This window comes from Emys orbicularis, chromosome 6 (genome assembly GCF_028017835.1).
Source record: "Emys orbicularis isolate rEmyOrb1 chromosome 6, rEmyOrb1.hap1, whole genome shotgun sequence".
Taxonomy (NCBI): Eukaryota; Metazoa; Chordata; order Testudines; family Emydidae; genus Emys; species Emys orbicularis.
Genome location: NC_088688.1, coordinates 5,173,297 through 5,196,100, shown reverse-complemented (window position 1 = coordinate 5,196,100; position 22,804 = coordinate 5,173,297). Strand labels below are relative to the sequence as shown.

Genomic DNA, 22,804 nt, shown 5'->3' with positions numbered 1-22,804 from the left:
AGACAGGGCAGTTCACGCCACTCAGATTAATGGAGTCAGAATGCCTGCAGACTGAGGGGAACAGCATTGCATTGGTTACACCTGGTTCATGTTTGGAAGGTTTTCTTCACAACTGTGTGTGTTAGAAACTTCTTTAAAAAAAAATAAAACCTTTGATTCTGTAGACTCTGAATATGCCATATGTATCACATCAATATATCATACAAGCTGCATCGGGCACCCAGGGCAGGCATTTGACACTGTAGGTGAAAGTCTAAAAAACTGACACTAATGCAAAACCATTAGGGCCCCACCAAATATCTATAAGAGGGTTGAGAAACTAGAGACACACATAAAAGGGGGCTTGGACAAACAATGTCAAGGTTTATTGACACCCAATCCTTCTGCTTTAATTTTTTTGGTCTTCCATGCTTAATAGCATTCACCTACAGCAAGCAACCAAACTAACATGTTTTAAGTTTCAATTTGTTGCTCATGCTATGAGCCTGTGACAGTACTTTACTCTCCTTCTGTGCCAGCCTGTTCTGTCAGTCCTGTTCTAGGTTTCTGGTTCTCTTTCTCCCTCCCCAACACATTGCATTTGAAATCCCTTACTTCTACTGCATGTCACTGTTTTCTTAAATTCCACTGCAGTTCTAACAAAGAGATATTTAGCGGTGTTAAGGATTTGGACCTAAACTGTAGACTATAAGCTCTTAGAGGCAGGGACTGTTTCCGTGAGGTGCCTAACATTTTTGAATGATCTAAAAATAATTAAAGCAAAGAATAAAATAACCAGAATAGCTTGAGTTTAGCACGGTAACCAAGACCATCATGAGGCAGCAGGTGTGAAAAAGGGGAAGCGGTGGCCGATTTTCAATTTGCACTATCGACTGCCTACAGGTCTTTCTGGTTTCACTACATTTGCTCATGATCTAGTAAGAATCACAGAAGTGTAGGACTGGAAGGAACTAACAGGAGGCTAAACGCAGCCACTGATATGTCTATTGAACTGGCTTTAACACAGCCAGTAAGACAGATGCCGTGCTGTCCAACAGTGCAAGAAGCAGGAAGGCAGAAACCATGATCCTGTTATCAATTCATGCATTCAGAAGTGTGAAATATTCGGTTGCTTTAAATTCAATAGTTTTTTTTTTTTAAAACCCAGCAAGTTATGGCATCTAAACCTTAAGTCAGAAATGCCCTATTCCCCATCATTTGCTAAATGTCCCAAACAAACCCAGGACATCATTGTGACTGAAAATAAGAGGATGGATGCATATGCTCTTCCAGGTGTCTATAGCAGTCTGGTCTCTATGATGGTTAAGAAAGTTCTGGAATGGCTACACTATAAAACCCTAGTGGTTTTCCCTTCTCACCTCCCCATCTCAAGTGAGAATGAGAACCCCTCCCTCAATAACTCACCTTTGGGTGGAACTTTCATCCTGGTCTGCGCTCAAAAACCACAACTCATGGGGCAAGCTTATGCTGACATGCTAAGCACTGGATAGCTGCCTATACCTGAATGGTTAGTTATGTAGATTTGTTTCTTTATCTTCTTTCATAAACGTATTAACTAGCAGCAAAGAGTGATTTGTATCAATTGTCAGTATGCAGTAACATGGCATCTAAGCTTTAACCAGACAAAAGAATGCTTTGGCAACTACCAGGAACCAAAGGATCACACCTAGTTTGTATCAAATGGAGCAGACTCAAGCTGGCCAGCGGGGAACAATCTTGCACTAGCACAGAAACAGACTGGATGACCCAACAGACCTTTCCCATCTCTAGCTTCTAGGATTCCTCATCTCTGAATCAGAGGTATAGGCTGTGATGTCTACGCTGCTCAAGGATCAAGACGAGAATGCCTGGGTCAATGTAAACACGGAATGCTGGGACTTACAGTTGCCACAGCCACATCCCTTTAGCTTATGGATATTATGGCTAAAGCCCTGAGCGGATACAACATTTCTATCCACATTCGATCCGTGATCCACAAACATGGTCCGTGAATATCTGCAGATCTGCAGTGCTCTAGCTATGGCTACATTTGACCCATCTCATTGTACCTTCTTTGATTACTAACTTTATGCATTCTTTAGAATTTGTATTACAGTAGCACCTACAAATCCCAGCAGCAATCAGGGCCCCATTGTACTAGGTGATATACATGCACTTGGGAGACAGTTCCTGCCTCACAGAGCTTACAATCAAACTAGACCATACAAAAGAATGATCTCCACTTCGCAGTGGGAGAATTGAGGCAGACAGCAATTAAGTGAGTTCCTTGAAGGTCACACAGTGAAGCCTTTGGCAGAGACAGAAGTTGAACCCAAATCTCCAGAGACACAGGCCAGTGCTTTTACCGCACAATCCAGCCTTCCTCTCTTAATAAAGTACTTAAATCAGTTTGCAAGTTCTTCTGTCAGTTCCATTTTGGTTCTTTACCAGCCTTTCAGAGACAGCAAGGAGGAAAGCCAAACTCATCAGTACATTGCACACAGCCACATGACTTGCATGCCCCATTTTATCTTTTGTAACCAAAAATGTTTGGCTGGGCAAAGCAAAGTCCTACAAACTCAGTGGCATTTGTCTGTCTGCAACAGGATACATTTAGAATACTCCATCTGATAAATTCCAAAATTCCAGGGAATGCTCTATGCATCAATAGGCAAAACTATTGATTTTGATGAAAACTGAAAAAATGGGGAAGAGCGGATTTCCACTGACTACAAACCGCAGAGAGCTCATTTAGTGCTGAAGACATATCTCTGGCATACTGCAGCTGCGACTGCACCACAGGCAAGATCTTAATATGCTGCTCTCATTGCTTATGCAGGCTGAACTATACACTCAATAAGATGTGTGACCCTCTAGTTAGTGTACTTTCTATAAACGCCATAAGTGGGCACAAACTTAAATTTATACGGTACCAGGTTTGTGCCTGCACGCTAACTTTCCTTGTGTGACAAATAAGCACATCATACTGTACTCCTTTTGCACAGCAATTCTTTCAAACTCTTGCAGGAAGTAACATTGCTACTTCCGTATAAACTAAACTGTATTTTGGTTATGTCAGCATTTGAGTTTGTTGTTGACCAGGCCTGTCTTGCTGAAAAGTAAGGTCACAGAGTTGACAGCAAGTTTGTCAAACCAGAATGGAAAGTGGTTTACAGTAGGTTATGCATTAGCCTTCACTCTTTAAACAGTAATATTTCTTTATGAACAGTTCAAGCTCTCACACTGGTAGGACTTCCTCACAAAAGAGATTGGAATAAGCATAAATCTCAGTACCTCCAGCATAAAACCCACTTATCAGTATCTCAGTACTGGTGCTTCTTAAGGGATAGATGTGAAGAAAGGGTAGTGGTCTTATGGATCAGTTCATGGAGAACAATCCATGCATAAGGGGCAGTGTAGAACAGGAACATTTGTTTGAGAAGCTAACAAATAGGCAGAAAGAGGCCATAAGTTCTATGCCATGTGATGGGCACAATAAGAACCTAGATAGAAATTACAACAGCAGCATATAAGCCTACTTGCAAACTTGAACACTAGCCCTTAGTACCAGAGACCAAATGTCACATTACACCAAGATGGTGTCCCTACGACACTCAGCAATTTTAATTACAAACTGTTTTCAGGTTGGGGTGATGCTTGTCAACAAGAGACGAGTGTTATTGTTCTATTTGCTCCTCGCTGAAGCCTAGTTGGTCAGTTTCTCATGTGCCTCTCCCATTGTGTTTAATTCCAAGAGGCTGCCAAGACCGTTAATATTTTTAAACAGACTGCAAAGGATGCAGAGGGAAGAGACTGAACCTACCAATGGGCATCAATTTTGACACCCCATCACATATCTCCTGAGAAATGCCAAAACAGAATTTGAAGAAAAATATGAATGCAAATGAATGGCATCATGCAGCAGATGGCAGAACAGCAACTACTTATGGGAACAAAAAATGGTCACCTATTTATCAACATGCAACTGAAAGAACGGGTCTCCTTTAGAAGCTCATTTGCACCAAGTCAGATTTAGTCTGTTCAGGAGGCTGCACCCTCAGGGTTACAGACTCTAAATGTAGGCTTATAAGAGAAGAGACTGAAACCCTGATGCCAGGGAAGAACACCCTTCTCCTCTATCCTCCATTTCAGACACATAGGGTATGTCTACACTGCAATTAAACACCCACGGCTGGTCTGTGTAAGATGATTCAGGCTTGCAGGACTCAGGCTCTGGAGATGTTTAATTGCAGTGTAGATGTTCTGGACCCTGCGGGGGGGCGGGGGGGGGAGGGGAAGAAGAGGCCTCAGCCCAAATGTCTACACCACAATTAAATAGTCCTGTAGCCCCCCAGTCCTGCAAGCCCGAGTCAGCCAACATGGACCAGCCGTGGGTGTTTACCTCTTAGGGTAGGTCTATGCTGTAATTAGAGTGGAAAGTAAATTGGCTTGCAAAGGAAATATTAAACCATGCTTTCTCTCAGGGGCTATCAGAGCCTGCATCCAGACAAGGGGGAGAATTACCATGTACGCTCTCTAGTAGCAAAGTGCTGCAATGTCAGGAGCCCATTGTGTTCCTCATGATTGTCTTGTCATTTAAGAGGAAGAAAAAGCGCTCTTACATTTGATCACCACCTGGTCAGCTCTGGCACAAACTCAGGACTGATCACATGGGACTAGTCTGCTGATCTCCTTAAGTGCAAAGGAGATTGGGCCCAGTGCTGGCATACAGCCTCCTGCACAGGCGACAAATATTCAAACACAAACAAGAGCTGGTGACTTGCAGCGGGACTGCTGAGGCTCTGAGCACAACACAATAATCACTTGGGGGGAGAAAGGCTGTCTAATCGGCATTAGCAAGCAAACCACTCATCCCTTTGAAAAGCCAGTTCAGAAACAGCCAATAAAAGGAAAACTTGAGGTTCTGAGCCCAAACTTAGCAATCAATCCTGACAGGGCGAAAGAAGAAATCTAAGAGCAAGGAGTGCTGCCTCCCTCTGCTAGACAGGAAGCAACTGACAACCAAATCCATTAGGTAAGTGGAGTGACATCATAGCTCTAATATTTTCTTGTCGGAGCTTACAGGAAGTCCCCTCAACTTTTACTACGAACAAGAACAGTGTATGTTCTGGACAGTGTTTTGAACCTGAAGTTGCAGAGTGATCAACTCATTTTTGGGGTTGGGGTTTAGTAAAAAGACCTTCCCCAGAGCTAGGAAGATTAAAGAGAGAGGCCCCTCAAACACACTAAAGTTCAGACATTCCAGCCCCCTTTATGGTGCCACAATGGGGTTTCCAAGCACCAAATCTAGTCATCTCCCAAACAGCCCTGAAGTTTCTCTCTCTAGTTTGTTTGCAATCATATCCATCCTTGCTCCTCTGCCTAAATATCTGGTACCAATCATTGGTATTTAGATACTGTTATATGGGCCTTAAAATATCCTTTGACAGACATGTAAAAGTCTCTCAGTTTGGGGGTGAGGAGCAGTTGCTAGCTCTATGTGGTTACATGTACTGCAGTGGCACCTAGAGACCCCAATCAAGGGACAGGGCTTGTGACAGAATGCAGCCCTTTGTTCACACCCTATGCACTATTGTAATAGTTTTTGTACAAAGTATGCCTTGTGAGGTATCATTTGAAAACTCATTATTTGCTGCTCACTGTTCTGGTAAAGTGAGCGACAACACTGAAGTTATAAGATACCCCCATATGGCATTAATAACACATTTCAATCCCCATAGCCCTTCCCAAACAGGAGCTGGCAAACAGTTCTGTCCAAAACAAAGGAGTATGTTCTCTACTTCATTTGCATTCAAGCTGTAAACGGAGTCATCAAGCAGGAAGGGAAACAAAAAGCTCAAACAGGTGAGAAAAAAAAGCAGCAGGGACCATCCTTCCACATAGACTTTGTCTCCTGGTGCACAGCTGAAATGTTTTCAAGAAGTGGACTGAAACTATAAAAAGGAGAACACAAGCCAAGGGACCCTTCTCTCTCTCTCCCTGCCCATTGCATTCACTGAAGTGACAAAGGAAACATCTGTTCAACTGTGGGAGAAAGGGCCCTGACATACAGGGTTTGGTCAGTAAGACTGCTGAAAGCATATGTTAAGAAACTGCTTGAATCTGAAATAGTTTGTGAAGCTGAATACTAGTAAATGTCTTATCTTTATTTTTCTTGTAATAATTTTTTACTTTAATGCCCCATTACTTGTACTCACTTAAAATCTCTTTGTAGTTTATAAACTTACTTTATTGTTTTATCTAATCCATTGTGTTTAAATTGAAGTGTCTGGGTAACTCCATTTGGTGTGACAAGTTGTGTGCATATTATTCTTTTAAAGAAATAGTGGACCTAATATAATTTATATTGTCCAGGAGAGGGCTGGGCAGTACAGGACAGACATTTCTGTGGGAAAATCCAAAACACGGTGTATTGGGATCACTCTGCAGTATAACCAAGGCTGGTTGGAGCTAGAGTGTAACCCAAGTGTGGCTGGCAGGCTACAGTTACACACAGACATGGTGTGGCTTGCAAACTGGAAGGCTGTTTGCGAGCAGCCCAAGTAGCAGCTACTTCAGCAAGGCATTGTTAGGGCCCTTCATTTCCTATTGTATTTATTTCCCAAGAATCTATCGGCGTTTATTACCACCACAACAAAAACAAGTGAAAAATCAGTGGGGGGAAAAAATTCTGGGTAAATATTGGGGTTTATTTTGGTGGACGGAAGGACGGGGGAAGAAGTAGATTAATGCTTTGATTAATGGAATTCAATGTGGTTTGCTGCAGAACTAAAACAGAACACCACCTCCGAGTTTAAGATAGCAATACATCTCCAAATCAAACTTTTCATTTGAACAGTTTACTGTTGTAGACTTAGAACTATTAGCCTATAAATATTTACATTTAATAACTGGGTCACACCATTTGCAGCACATACAGGAGAAAAGGATGAAGTTGAGTGTTTTTCTTTTTTTAAAACTTTTGAATACTTCCTTGTGTTCTGAAACGTATTCAGATACAGATTTTTGTTTTCTTCCCATTGTGTGTGTCAGATCTTTAAAACGGTATCTGCTAACAGCTTTTAATGTGTATGCGGTGAGGGTGATATTCATCACTATGTTCAGACGCACATGCCACTTCAGAGCTTGTGTGTGTGCGTGCCTGTTTATTTACTGTGTGTATCTTCTACATAGCCTTACTTCAACAGGCAGCTTTGCATATAAACAGACTAATGTGTTATTGTAATACATACATCTCATGCAATCTATTGCATTTTCCTAATAAAACAAGTTATTTTTGTATATATTTGAATTATACAAAAGTAGGGTGAAAATCAGAAAAAACGAATACTACTTTTTGTAAAACCCAGCATTTTTTCCAGTAAAAATTGGTTTACACTTAAAACGAAGCAGCTTAGATATTGTAAAGCACCCAAGGTTGCAGGGTAGGGGTGACAGTTGCTAGCTGTATTTGGTTATGTGTATTGCACTGGCACCTACAGAATCCAATCAAGGGACAGGGCCCCACTGTGCTAGTCACTGTACAATAATGACAAAATAAGAACTCGCCTCAGAGAAGTCAATCTATTGTGTGTTTGAGTTTTGGCAGAGATACTAGGATAGGATCCTTTGTCATATATATTTTAGTAACAAATACAAAATAGATACCAAATTTTATTTAAAACTTGCCAATTGTGAAATCCACGATACTTAAGGACAATGATCGAACCTGGCCCCCACCCCCTATCCGCCCCCTCCCACTTCCCGCCCCTGAGTGCCCCCCTCAGAACTCCCGACTCATCCAACCCCCCCCCCGCTCCTTGTCCCCTGACTGCCCCAACCACTATCCACACCCCCGCCCCCTGACAGGCCCCCTGGGACTGACTCCCATGCCTATCCAACCCCCCCATTCCCTATCCGCTGAACGCTGCCCTGCCCCCCCCAAGCTCCGCCCCATCCAACCGCCCCCTGCTCCCTGTCCTGACTGCCCCCTGCCCCTTATCCAACCCCCCCCTCCCCCGCTCCCCACCCCCTTACCATGCCGCTCAGAGCAGCATGTCTGTCAGCCACGCCGCCCAGCCGGAGCCAGCCACACCACCGTGCTGCCCAGCAGGACCTCGCAGCCCCACCGCCCAGAGCACTGGCGGCATGGCGAGCTGAGGCTGTGGGGGAGGGAGAACAGCAGGGGAGGGGCCAGGGGCTAGCCTCCCTGGCCAGGAGCTCAAGGGCTGGGCAGGACAGTCCTGCGGGCCGTAGTTTGCCCACCTCTGTGCAAGAATATGTACAGGGACATTTATAGGAAAAAATTAAGGACCCAGAGACTCAAACAAGAAGTTACTTCTGTATCTGATAGAAGCTGTAGCAACTGATACAGCTGTCCATGGTCTTTACATTACTTATGAAATAACCAACCACATGCACTGCAGATTCATCAAAAACAAAGCCACAGCTAACATTGTCTCAATACATTTTAATTTTATGATGAAAAAGTAATTTTAATGTTGTTATGATATAGCCAAAGGCAGCTTACATAATGCAAAAAACTGTTGATGTGTGTTAAAGTTTTCATTAAAGTAAACACTATGAGCTAAATCCTTTACATTAGTGTAAACTACATGCAACTCAACTGACGCTAATGAATTACTCCAGATTTACATTCCATATAGCACAATTTAGCCCTTTGTGGGAATCAGTTAACCTTCCTATTGTTAGTGCACATGACTACAGTGCATGGAATATTTTCTACTTAAATGTGTGGTTTAAAACCCTATTAAATATGTACCATAAAGTGGCCACGCTAGAGTGGCTAAAGAACCTTCATTTTTGCATTTCCTTAATGTTTCACAGTTATGAAGAAGCAATGTTACCTTCCATCTTTTGCTTTTTCTCTTTTATGTGCTTCATATTGACATTTAAATAGCCCCCATTAGTCTCTGGCTTTTACACCTCACTGAGATGAGGGCATAACAGCAAGGTTAGTTTCCCCACTTTTATTCCTCAGCTTTAGCAACAGTTTCCCACAAGACTCTGTTAACAAGGTAGCAGCCCATTTGTACCTTTGTAATGTACGGATAAAAAGTGCAGAATGAAGCAAAAACCACTGCAGCCCTGCAAGGCCTACAATTCTCATGAAAGGACAAAGATTTTCTAAGCATTTATTGTGTTTCGCTAAGTCTCCCTCATGTAAACTGTCCCAGCAGCAGTCCCAGAGCAGGAAGAATGTAAGTGGAGAGAGGACAAGGCGTTGTTAGGCTTTGCTCAAGAGTTGTTTAAATGATGTAGCTATTTTAATTTATATAGCTAGGCACTAGTTCTCATTAAGAGATTTACATGCCAAGTTTTCTAAATTCAGCCATTTTTGTTGTAGCCATCACTACAACAGCAGTTATACTTTAAAAACAAAATTAAATGGGAAAATACCATTTCTACCAATTTATTACAGCTAAATGCAATTTCCTCACATTTTGCAAAATGTTTAAGCCAAAAAACAGTTAAATCAGCTTCTCATATACCATGCAGCCTAGGTGACTTGGTGCTGTGTCATTTATCAGTTTGCTCCAGCACATGCTCTCTTTTTGTGAGTCCCCTCAACTTAGCGTACGGCCAACATTTATTTCTCCATCAAGCTTCATGTAGCTTGAAATGTGCAATCCTGGCCCCAGTTTAGTCAATGGACTTTTGCAATGACTTCTCTGAGGTGTTCGAAATCCAAATACTGCAGCACTAAGAACCTGAAAATGTTTAGCTTTACCAGAAACAAATGAAATTAACTAATCTACTTCACATGCCCAAATGGAATAAAGTTAACAAAAGTAAACCAAAATGGGAAAAAATGGATATTTAAAATGGAGTTTAGCAGTTTATGACCATAAAATTGAGAAAAAAAATCATACACCTAAATGCAAAATTATCTTCATAGTGCCCCTTTAAAAGCACTTACAGAATATGGTACACAGAGAGCAACACGTACAAGAATGAGTAATGAGAAATGGAGCCTTATTTTATTATTAGCCTTAGTTACTAAACAGGCCTACACCTCTACAGCTACCTTCCATAAAAGCCAATAATGATCAAATCTTGACATCCTCATGATAGAAACCAAGACTCAACTCAGAAAAGTAGTAAACTCCTCTGATAGAAAGGAAACAGGCTGAATTTACACATAGGCCAGGCATAAAAATAGTAGTTGTAATTATCAGAGGAAAAAACAAATAAGTCACACTTACTGTGTTGCATTTTGTCCCACACACCACTTGTCGGTGGTTCAACCATTGAGACGCAAAAACTTTATTAAGGGTCCCAAGATGAAATTCTCTCTCTTTCAGGAGACTGGGAAGTTGCTGTGCTGCATATCCATGCAACAAACGGTGGTAGCTGGATTCATTCTGCAGCCGAACCTCTCTGCCTTTCAGGTAGTACACCAGAGACTTTTTTACTGGGGGTAGTCTTTTCCTTTTGTGAGCTGAGTGATCCCAGCCATACTGTGAATGACAATCAAAATTCAATGCTGTAGTAACAGTATATTTTAAATAATGTATGGTTCTGTATTAAAGATGAAGTTATCCATGAACAAATGAAATCTTGTAACCTACCCTAAAATACTATACGAGAGGGTTACCCATTCCAGCATAAACTTCAGCCATATTAAGAATCTTAAAATACGTATTTGTCAGGCACCAATTCTGACTGCAGTGTGCTGCTCTTTCAATGAAATTTCAAAGATGCCTATGACCAACAGGAAATCCCAAAGCACTTTAAAACAGCTGAAAGTATCCCAGGTAAAGATAGTTTAATGACAGGTCTAATTATGTCAATTTCGATAGAAATGTATCAAACCTAGACTGACTGGGATGTGTGTGTGTGGAAGTGTTCCAGCAAATAGCTTCCTTATTCAAACACAAAGGAGGAGCGGTTTTTTAAAATGCACAGCCTGGTTCAATACCGACCTGAGTAGTAACTTGAGCTCCAAAGCACCTCCTCCCACTCCGTTTACAATCACTCCGGAGCATCGAGCACTACTGGCTTGCCAGTGACTGAAGAGGAGGGAGGGGTGGGTTGATCAGGACCCACTAGTGAGTTTCCTACACAGGAGCAGCAGCGCCCGCCTCCCTCCGCCCCAGGCCCCGGAGTGCGAGTCGGTTACAGGGTTCGAACGATCGAACCAAAACACGGGCAGCGGCCGGAGCCCTGCTCGGGAGCCCCGCTGGGATGTGGGGAGGGGCCCCCCCGGCTCCCTGCCCGGGCGCTGCTCCCCAGGGGACCGCCCCTGACACCACGGCTCCCCTCTGGCACCCCCCCGCAGCAGGCTAGCCAGGTGCCAGCCTCTCTCCCGGGGCGGAGGGCAGGTGACCCAGGGCCCAAGCCTGGGCGGCACCCGAGGGAGCGGCAGGAGGCTGGCCGGCCGGGACGGAACTGGCTCATCCCCTCGGTTACTCCCCACCCCAACTCCCCCTGTTACCAGGCCTGAGCCCCGGGGTCGATTAGCGCCCACCCCCGATACCTGTTCCCCCCATTACCTACCTAGTCTCCCCTCGAGCCTCCGCCGGCCCGGGGGCGGAGGGAACCTACTCCTGTCCGTCCCGGCCCCCTCAGCCCGCCCCACCGCCATCGCTTCCTTCCCCAGGACCCCTCCTTCCCTTTCCCTAGAGCCGACACCCACCCCGGGCCCCCGCCTCCCGTTACCTGCACCGTCTGCAGCCCTCCCCCGGGGCCGACCCGGCCCTTCCCCCGCTGGCGCCGACCTAGGCCCTGCCCTTTCCCTCCTACCCGAGCACCGACCTCGGACCTTCCCTCCCCCCGAAATTACCTGTTCCCTGGACCCAGCTCTCCCCGCGCAGCGTCCCCCGGTTTCCGGGGGGGGGGGGAGAAGGAGGGGTCGATTACCTGCTCCGCAGGCAGAACCGCTTCACGCCCCCATGAGCTGAGCCCTTGCAGGGTTCCCCGCCGCGTCCCTTCCCCCGTTACCTGTTTCCCCCCCCCCCCGCCGCGTCCCTTCCCCCGTTACCTGTTTCCCCCCCCCCCGCCGCGTCCCTTCCCCCGTTACCTGTTTTCCCCCCCCCCCGCCGCGTCCCTTCCCCCGTTACCTGTTTCCCCCCCCCCCCGCCGCGTCCCTTCCCCCGTTACCTGTTTCCCCCCCCCCCGCCGCGTCCCTTCCCCCGTTACCTGTTTCCCCCCCCCCCGCCGCGTCCCTTCCCCCGTTACCTGTTTCCCCCCCCCCCCGCCGCGTCCCTTCCCCCGTTACCTGTTTCCCCCCCCCCCGCCGCGTCCCTTCCCCCGTTACCTGTTTCCCCCCCCCCCGCCGCGTCCCTTCCCCCGTTACCTGTTTCCCCCCCCCCCGCCGCGTCCCTTCCCCCGTTACCTGTTTCCCCCCCCCCGCCGCGTCCCTTCCCCCGTTACCTGTTTCCCCCCCCCGCCGCGTCCCTTCCCCCGTTACCTGTTTCCCCCCCCCGCCGCGTCCCTTCCCCCGTTACCTGCTCCCCCCCCCGCCGCGCCCCTTCCCCCGTTACCTGCTCCCCCCCCCGCCGCGTCCCTTCCCCCGTTACCTGCTCCCCCCCCGCCGCGTCCCTTCCCCCGTTACCTGTTTCCCCCCCCCGCCGCGCCCCTTCCCCCGTTACCTGCTTTCCCCCCCCGCCGCGCCCCTTCCCCCGTTACCTGTTTCCCCCCCCCGCCGCGCCCCTTCCCCCGTTACCTGCTTCCCCCCCCGCCGCGTCCCTTCCCCCGTTACCTGTTTCCCCCCCCCGCCGCGTCCCTTCCCCCGTTACCTGCTCCCCCCCCCGCCGCGCCCCTTCCCCCGTTACCTGCTCCCCCCCCGCCGCGCCCCTTCCCCCGTTACCTGCTCCCCCCTTCCCCCGTTACCTGCTCCCCCCTTCCCCCGTTACCTGCTCCCCCCTTCCCCCGTTACCTGCTCCCCCCGGAGCCCTCCGGGCGCCGCCGCAGTGGCAGCCGCCGCTTTCCGCTTCCTGCTAACTGTTTTCCTGGCCATAGTAGGCGGGGGAGACACCGAGGCCCCGGCCCGGGCCCCACATGGAGCAGGAGGGGGAGGCGGCCGCCAGGGGACGGGGCATATAAGTGCGGGGGAGCCGGACCCGGTCACTCTCACCGCCCGCAGGCCCAGCCGGCCGGGCTTCACGGCATTTTACGCCCCAACGACAAGTTTACGGCAGAGCTCCCGTCGCGCGGTTTCCTAGCAACCGCCGAGGACGGGCAGTGCGGAGATGGGGTGCTCGCTGTGCAGCGCCCCGCCCTGCGTGGTTGCTAGGAGAACGGGGCGGACGTGAACGACTCAACCCCCCGGCCCTGCCTCAGAGGCCTGGTGTTTGGCCTGCAAGGCCCAGCGCGGCCTGTCGTGCAGACCACAGGGAAGGCAACGCAGGGCGTGATCTGCCCCTCGGCCTGACCCCCCCCGCCCTATCCCTTCCACGGGATCTGCCGCTACTGTCCCAAAGCGAGAACCACGTCTCCTCTGCCCATCTGCCCCGGGTGTGACCCCGGTCTTCCGTCCCAGGGCGATCCCCCCTTCTGCCCCTCTATCCCTCGGTGCGACCCCCGCCCCCCGTCTTTCCCTTCAGGGCGATCCCCCTTCTGCCCCTCTATCCCTCGGTGCGACCCCCCCCCGTCTTTCCTTTCAGGGCGATCCCCCCTTCTGCCCCTCTATCCCTCGGTGCGACCCCCCCCGTCTTTCCTTTCAGGGCGATCCCCCCTTCTGCCCCTCTATCCCTCGGTGCGACCCCCCCCCGTCTTTCCCTTCAGGGCGATCCCCCTTCTGCCCCTCTATCCCTCAGTGCGACCCCCCCCCGTCTTTCCCTTCAGGGCGATCCCCCCTTCTGCCCCTCTATCCCTCGGTGCGACCCCCCCGTCTTTCCCTTCAGGGCGATCCCCCTTCTGCCCCTCTATCCCTCGGTGCGACCCCCCCCCCGTCTTTCCCTTCAGGGCGATCCCCCCTTCTGCCCCTCTATCCCTCGGTGTCACCCCCCGTCTTTCCTTTCAGGGCGATCCCCCCTTCTGCCCCTCTATCCCTCGGTGTGACCCCCCCCGTCTTTCCCTTCAGGGTGATCCCCCCCTTCTGCCCCTCTATCCCTTGGTGCGACCCCCCCATCTTCCCCTCTCATAATGATCCCCCCCTTCTGCCCATCTACCTCTGAGCAGGACCCCCTGTCTTCACCATCCCTGGGTGACCCCCCCTTCTGCCCATCCACCCCTTGGTGTGACCTCCCCATGGTGATCCCCCTTCTGCCCATCTGCCCCTCGGTGTGACCCCGAGTCTTCCCCCCCAGGGTGATCCCCCCCTTCTGTCCATCTACCCCTCAGCGTGATGCTCTGTCATCCCTCCCAGGGTGATCCCCCTTCTGCCCCTCAGCGTGACCCCCTCATCTTCCCCCCCCCAGATGATCCCCCCTTTGCCCATCTACCTCTCAGCATGACCCCCCCTGTCCTCACCCCCCAGGGTTATCCCCGCTTCTACCCCATCTACTTCTCGGCGTGATCCCCTTCTGCCTCGTCTGCACCCAGCATGACCTCCCCGTCTGTCCCCCCAGTGTGACCCTCTTTTGCTCTATCTGTCCCTCTGTATCACTCCCCCATCTGCCTCCATTTACTCCCCAGTGCAACCCTCCCATCTATCTCCAGCATGATCCTCCCATCTGACCCCAATTTATGCTTCACTGTGATTCTCCCATCTCACCCTGGAGTCCCTCTATCAAAAGGAGAAGGAGATGCAGCAGGACATAATGGGTCTTCTCAGGTGGCAAACCCAAATGCTGCAGACCCAGATTGACCGACAAGTCCAAACAGCCCAGTCTTCCCACTCTTTGCAGTCCTTCGAGAACTCCATAGTAGCAGCTCCCTACACCTCCCAACATACTACATGGCATCATGGGCCACATTCTTACTCCTACCACTTCCCTCCAGGTCTGAGGGACCACCTACAGAACTACAGCTTCACATCAACCCATAAGGATTCTCACAGGTCAGAGTATGGGTAGCTATGAGAGACTACATTTGTGCACTAAAATGGGTAGAAATGGACAGCGCCAGCTGGCCCCGTGCTCTGGACAGCCTGGGGCTCCTCCGGGCAGGTTGGAGGGAGGGAGGGGCTCAGGGCTCCGGCTAGCCTGGGGCTCCTCTGGCCATGGGGGTGGGGGGTTGAACACAGGGTTCCTCTGGGGGAGAGGGGGTCTCGGGGCTTTGGCCATGGAGGGGCGCAGAGGGTCTCGGGACTCTAGCCGCGGAGGGGAGGAGGAGGTCTTGGGGCTCCGGCCACGGAGGGGGGCAAGGGGTCTCGTGGCTCTGGCCAAGGGGGCAGGGGGTCTCGGGGCTCTGGCCAAGGGGGAGGGGCACGCCGGTGCAAGGGGTAGAACCAGGGGGGCTCCACCCACTGTCCATGACCAGCACAACTCCTGATAGTAAAACAACTCTGAACTACTGTTCCCGCTTTGGAAAAGAATCTATCTCCAGAGTGGCCAGACAGTAGCCAAATGGGATAAAAAGGCTAAAAGAGCTTATGAACACTTTTACAACCGAGGTCACTCAGAGAACTGCCAGGTCTAGAAACTGGTGACTGTGTTCGTGTTAAATTGGATGGAGAAAAAGGATGGACAACTCCAGTTGTCATAAAGAAAAGGAATTCAGCATCCAGGTCATACATGATCGGGATTTACAGTGGAGAGTTCAACAGAAACCACTGACATCTATAGTTTTTTTCCTCAGAAAGAACAATCAGCAGAGCAAACTGCAAATGCAGATGGAGAACAAGAATAATAATAATCAAGGATTCCATACCGACACAGCCAGTCATTGCAACTAATGGACAGCCAGATGACCAAGTTGTTACATGTTCGGGTTGTGTAACTTGAAAACCAATACAGTTCAGAGACACTTAACAGACTGATACGTACTGAACTTCAAAGACAGTATGATAGTTGTAAATATTGTAAACGGTAGGAATGTAGAACTTAAAAGGGGAGATGTCCAGCCAATAGGTGGCACTGTATGCAAAATAACTTATTTAAATGAACCTCAGCCAAACCTGGTGGAAATTAAAGGATATTATGACAAACACATCTGGTGTGTATAAACAAGCTCTGTAGCCGGTCCATATATAGTACAGAAGTACAGAACAATAACCATGTTTGACACATATCCCATGCCAAAGGTTGACAAATTGTTGGTGTGATTAGGGTCTGGAAAGTATATCTCAACTTTAGATCTGACCAAGGGCTACTGGTAGATCCCTTATCAAAGGGATCTGGAGAAACAATGGCCTTTGCAATACCTTTTGGCCTGTACCATTTCAAGACCATGCCCTTCAGCCTTCGTGGGGCCCTTGCCACCTTCCAGTGGCTGATGGACACAGTCCTGTGACCACACAGTCAGTATGCAGCAGCCTACATACACAATATAGTCGTTTACAGTTGTGAGTGGGAAAAACACTTCAAGCATATATTGGCAGTCCTATGGCCCTTGAGGAAGCCAGCCTTATTGCAAACCTGTCCAAGTGCCATTTGGGGTTTCCTTAGGGTGACCAGATGTCCCAATTACCCCCCACCCCCATCCCGATTTTTTACACTTTCTATCTGGTCACCCTAGGTTTCCTGAGGTAATGTACTTGGGATATACTGTCAGGGTATGTCTACACTACGAGAGTAGTTCGATTTTAGTTAAATCGAATATGTGGAGTCGATATTACAAAGTCGAACGTGTGTGTCCACACTAAGGACAGTAATTCGACTTTGTCAGTCCACACTAACGGGGCAAGCGTCGACATTGGAAGCGGTGCACTGTGGGCAGCTATCCCACAGTTCCCGCAGTCCCCGCTGCCCATTGGAATTCTGGGTCGAGCCGCCATTGCCTTCTGGGTAAAAAAATGTGTCGAGGGTGCTTTTGGGTAACTGTCGTCATCCAACCGTCACTCCCGCCCTCCCTCCCTGAAAGCGCCGGCGGGAAATCAGTTCGCGCACTTTTCTGGTCAGTGACAGCGCGGACGCCACAGCACTGCGAGCATGGATCCCGCTGTGACCATCGCTGCAGTTGTGGCCGTTGTCAACGCATCGCAGCTCATCATCGACCTTTCACTGAGGCAGATAGAGAGAAATCAGGCGAGGAGGCTACGGCACCGGGGTCAGGACCTGAACTCCGAGAGTAGCACACGCCTGTCTGAAACCACGACACCCAGTGCCGAGGACATCACGGTGGCAATGGGTCTTGTGGATACTGTGGAACGGCGATTCTGGGCCCGTGAAACAAGCACGGACTGGTGGGACCGCATAGTGCTTCAGGTCTGGGATGAATCCCAGTGGCTGCGAAACTTTCGCATGCGGAAGGGGACTTTCCTCGAACTTTGTGAGTTGCTGTCCCCTGCCCTGAAGCGCAAGGACACCCGGATGCGAGCAGCCCTGACTGTCCAGAAGCGAGTGGCCATAGCCCTCTGGAAGCTCGCAACGCCGGACAGCTACCGGTCAGTCGCGAACCAGTTTGGCGTGGGCAAGTCTACCGTGGGGGTTGTTGTCATGCAAGTAGCCAAGGCAATCGTGAAGGTACTGCTGTCAAAGGTAGTGACCCTGGGAAACGCGCAGGCCATCATAGATGGCTTCGCCGCGATGGGATTCCCAAACTGCGGTGGGGCTATAGATGGGACTCACATCCCTATCCTGGGACCGGACCACCAGGCCAGCCAGTACATCAACCGAAAGGGCTACTTTTCAATGGTGCTGCAAGCACTGGTGGACCATAAGGGACGTTTTACTAACATCAACGTTGGATGGCCGGGCAAGGTTCATGACGCTCGCGTGTTCAGGAACTCTGGTCTGTTTAGAAGGCTGCAGGAAGGTATTTACTTCCCGGACCACAAAATAACTCTTGGGGATGTGGAGATGCCTACAGTGATCCTCGGGGACCCAGCATACCCGCTAATGCCCTGGCTCATGAAGCCCTATACTGGCGCCCTGGACACAGAAAAAGAACTGTTCAACTACCGGCTCAGCAAGTGCAGAATGGTGGTGGAGTGTGCTTTTGGCCGTCTCAAGGGGAGATGGAGAAGCTTACTGACTCGCTGTGATCTCAGCGAAACCAATATCCCCATTGTTATTGCAGCTTGCTGTGTGCTCCACAATCTCTGTGAGAGCAAGGGGGAGACCTTTATGGTGGGGTGGGAGGTTGAGGCAAATCGCCTGGCTGCTGATTACTCCCAGCCAGACAGCCGGGAGATTAGAAGAGCCCAGCGGGACGCACTGTGCATCCGGGAGGCTTTGAAAGACAGTTTCCAGACTGAGCAGGGTCACCAGTGAATTTTAAGTTTGTGGACTCAGAACCTGAACTTGCCACCGTTTCTTTACCCAGTTACCGTTGACTATCCTCTCCAGTTACATACCCCCTTCACCCCCTTCCCAAAAAATAAAATCTGTTCTGTTTTGTTAATGAACACCGTTGTCTTTATTACTGTTTTCGCGGGAATGTTTTAAACCTGGGACGCAGACTGTGGCGGGGTGCGGGTTTACTGTTGTGATGCAAATGATGCTTCTAAACTCCAGGAATGACGGGTTCCGCAGTGGTGGACTGGTTGTTTCAACAGAGCCTGCCAGCCCTCCTGGGCGGGACAGCGTGTATGTGTCGGCTATGTGACTGTCTGGCAGGGGGAGGAGGGTTACAGCTCCCCTGCTGCGGGGCTCTGTGATGCATTAGATCTGTAACTGCCCTCCCCCGCCACAAAGTCACAGAGCAACCCCCCCCCCCCCAGAACACGAAAACCACCTCCCAGATTGAACAGGGTCACTAGTCACTGCACTGGGTATGTGTCCTGATCCTGGACCTGACCCCGCCTCTGTACCCTGGTAAAGGTGACTGTCCTGTCCAATTACCATGCCCCTTCCCCTCGTTCAGACAGACTCTCCTCCAAAATAAAATCATGGAAACAGTAATTAACAGAAACGAATATTTTATTATGAACCACACATGAAACGTGGGGGTTGAAACTTGCACGGGGGCTTCTGTGAGGTGTGTAGGAAAGGACTTTTAAAATTTTGGGGAATGAGAGCCTTCTAGTGCTAGAGCAGTCTGCAGGGGTTGACTGAAAGTTTTAACGGCCCTTGCCGCCCCTCCTTCTTTGTACTTTGGGTGAGGGGGGTGTGGGACTTGGTGGCGGGGGAGGGCGGTTAGAGATAGACCGCAGCGGGGCTCTGTCCTCCTGCCTCCGGTCTTGCAGAACATCCACAAGGCGCCGGAGCGTGTCCGTTTGCTCCCTCAGAAGTCCAAGCAGCTTTTCAGTAGCCTGCTGGTCCTCCTGACGCCACCTCTCCTCCCGTTCCATGACTGCTCGGTGCATTTGGGACAAGTTCTCCCTCCACTGTGTCTGCTGGGCTGCCTGGGCTCGGGAACAGCTCATTAGTTCTGAGAACATGTCCTCCCGCGTCTTCTTCTTCCTCCTCCTAATCTGCGCTAGCCTCTGGGAGTGTGCTGACAGGCTGGGTTGGGAGACAGTCGCAGATGTGTCTGTGTGAATGGGAAAAATGGAGTGAATTCCTGAGACAGATAAATGAAGTTGTGTACAAAGAACCTAGTCTTTCTCTGTGAACAAGACCATGCACTGCACCTCTCACATGCGCACTCAGGACAAGGTCGAATTTTCGGCCATCGCCTTCAGTGCCTGGGGTCCTGCAGTGGTCTTGCAGTTATCTGAGAAGCGTGGCAGGACACCTGAACTTCTGTAGCGTGCAATCATGGTAAGCCGTAGACTTCTGGCTGCTTAAAACTGTACTAGTAGCACTGGCCTCCTTTCACATTGAAAGCAATGCCAGTCTCTGCTGCCAGCAATCAGGACAGCATGAACTATGCCCCTGTCCCACCCCCTCGCGGCTGTTCCAGGGAAAGATCCCTGTATGCTGCCCCTCTCCCTCCACCGCGTGGCTGTAAAGCAGTCCCAATACTAACATTCCCCTCCCTAATTCAAAGCAGGGCGTAATGAGCGACATCACCCTGCTGAGGATCTCGGAGTCCCAGAGGGAAAGGATGTTTCGAGAAAGCCTTCAGAAACCAGGGCCGTTTGCCGCTATGCTCTGCAGGGCAATGATACCAGACTATCTGATGGTGTCGTGGCGCGGTAACGTGTCCTACCACGGAGGGCCCAATAAGATCGCCCTACCCAGGAACCTGATGAACAGGCTGGAAATGTACCTTCTTGAGACCTACGAGGAGTTCTCCTATGAGGATTTCGCCTCCATCCCCGGCCATATTGACCGGATTTTCGCGTAGGTGCACTGGGACTAAAGAGTGGAGCGTCTTGGGCAGCATAATCATGACTTACCGGACATTGTAAAAAAAATTTTAAATACTTGGGACTAAATTGTGAAGAGCCTAAGGCAGACAAATCATGAAAAACCCTTTGTTACGATTGTAAATATTCCAGTTTTTTTGCAGTTAATTGTTTACATGTTTAAGCACTTTAATAAACAGCCATTGTTAATATTATAAATATTCTAGTTCTTGTAAAAATAAATGTTTAGATATTTAAAGCACTCACTGCTTGATCCTTCCCCTGATTCTGTCTCCGGGGTAAGGGATGGGGACGGTTGGTAGGGGATCTCGGTAAGGGTGATGAAGAGCTCCTGGCTGTCGGGGAAATCAGCGGTGCCAGCGCTGTCGACTGCCTCGTCCTCCTCATCTCCTTCTTCATCTTCCCCGTCCGCTAACATGTCCGACGAGGAACCTGCCGCGGACAATATCCCATCCTCAGAGTCCACGGTCAGTGGTGGGGTAGTGGTGGCGGCCGCACCTAGGATGGAATGCAGTGCCTCGTAGAAACGGGATGTGTGGGGATGGGATCCGGAGCGTCCGTTTGCCTCTTTGGTTTTTTGGTAGCCTTGTCTCAGCTCCTTGATTTTCACGCGGCACTGCGTTGCATCCCGGCTGTATCCTCTCTCTGCCATGGCTTTAGAGATCTTCTCGTAGATCTTTGCATTCCGTCTTTTGGAGCGCAGCTCTGAAAGCACGGACTCATCGCCCCACACAGCGATGAGATCCAAGACTTCCCGATCAGTCCATGCTGGGGCCCTCCTTCTATTAGATTGCATGACCATCTCTGCTGGAGAGCTCTGCATCGTTGCCAGTGCTGCTGAGCTCGCCACGCTGTCCAAACAGGGAATGAGATTCAAACTGGCCAGACAGGAAAAGGAATTCAAATTTTCCCGGGGCTTTTCCTGTGTGGCTGATCAGAGCATCCGAGCTCGGACTGCTGTCCAGAGCGTCAACAGAGTGGTGCACTGTGGGATAGCTCCCGGAGCTATTACCGTCGATTTCCATCCACACCTAGCCTAATTCGATATGGCCATTTCGAATTTAGCGCTACTCCTCTCGTTTTGGAGGAGTACAGAAGTCGAATTTAAGAGAGCTCTATGTCGAACTAAATAGCTTCGTGGTGTGGACGGGTGCAGGGTTAATTCGATGTAACGGCGCTAAATTCGACATAAAAGCCTAGTGTAGACCAGGCCTCAGAAATGGAAAACTTAGACCTCTGATTGGGAAGGTCCAGGTCTTGAATGATTACCTTATTCTGTCAACCAAGAAACAAGTTAGGTGATTTTTGGGTTGCCAATTTTGGTTGGACATATTCCTTGAGGTTTCATCACATGACACAATCTTTAATTAAAGATTAATCTCTAATTACTGGAGACTCCAGGACAATCCTGGAGGGTTGGCAACACTAACTATAGATTCATATCCAGCTTCCCATGAGAGCAGCACTCTAGCTTCAAGAGGGTCACCTGGTCCGAGCTCTGTGACAAAGCCTTTGGGACCTTGAAAGACTTTTAAAGCAAACAACCAGCCCTCTTCCACCCTGACGTCACATGACAGTTCATACTCCACACACATGCTTCAGATGGGGGGGTAGGGGCAGTGTTGTCCCAAGACTTTGATGGGAGGAAAGCATCCAGTACCCTGTATCAACCAGAAACCATTTCTATGAGGGAGGGCCTACTTGACTAAAGAGAAAGAGACCTTGGCAGTAAAGTGAGTCATAGAAGTGTTGTGATATTATTACCTACTGTGAAACCCCTTCCTCTTATAACTGATCATGCACCCCTCCACTGGCTAAATACCAGGAAAGACTCCAACCCCTGGATTAGGAGATGGTATTTGGCCATGCAAACCTTATGCCATCCAGATAGCCCACAGACCAGGGAACAAACATCTGAATACAGGAGACAGCAAAGCCTGGACTCAGACACTCCAACACTGGGCTTAAGGATTTGTGTGTGCGTATGATGGCATGGACAAACCCCACACTGGAGAGATAGGGGCTCAGGAACAACTCTAGGTCTGGGAAGCCCCGCCCCAGCAGGGCTGCTGGCATGTTCCAGTTGGAGGAAGGATTTAAAAGGGAGTTTCTTCAGCACAGCTGTGAGGCAGGTAGAGAGAGACAGACCTGCATTCACTGTTGCAGAGGGACTAGGCCAGGAGGGTATCTCCTGCAGGAGGACTGCAACATGAAGCCAGGGCTCCTAGCCTGCAGAGAACCTTGGTCCGGGTTGCCAAGGACAGCCGCCAGCCATAATGCACCCTGAGGAAGGACAGAGTGGTACTAAGAGAACCTGGGAAGTGTTATCTGGATTGCCGGTAGTGGACGCCTTCCTTACGGTGTTCAAGAGGGCCCCTGGGTTGGCACCCCATAGAGTGGGAAGGCCTAGGTTCCTCTACCCGTACTGCTAGGTGGAGCTTCTGCCCCAGACAGAAACTGCTAGGCAGGAATTCACCCACTCAGACTGCCCCAAACAGCTTATAATCTAAATTGTCCAAGTGTCTGCCCAGCCAGTCCCAGTTCTCCCCCCATACCTTAGCT

The 22,804-nt window shown here is 49.8% G+C and overlaps 1 protein-coding gene across 1 annotated transcript in view; it reads right to left on the bottom strand.

Annotated features, from left to right (window-relative positions):
• Positions 1-12,961, bottom strand: part of DCAF12 (DDB1 and CUL4 associated factor 12) — a 48,880-nt gene extending 35,919 nt beyond the window's left edge. The window contains exons 1-2 of the mRNA XM_065406406.1: positions 12,881-12,961; positions 10,206-10,460 (exon numbers count right to left, since the gene is read on the bottom strand). Coding sequence (XP_065262478.1) covers positions 10,206-10,460; positions 12,881-12,961 — 336 coding nt within the window. The remainder of the gene's footprint in view (positions 1-10,205; positions 10,461-12,880) is intronic.
• Between the last annotated feature and the right edge of the window lie 9,843 nt (positions 12,962-22,804).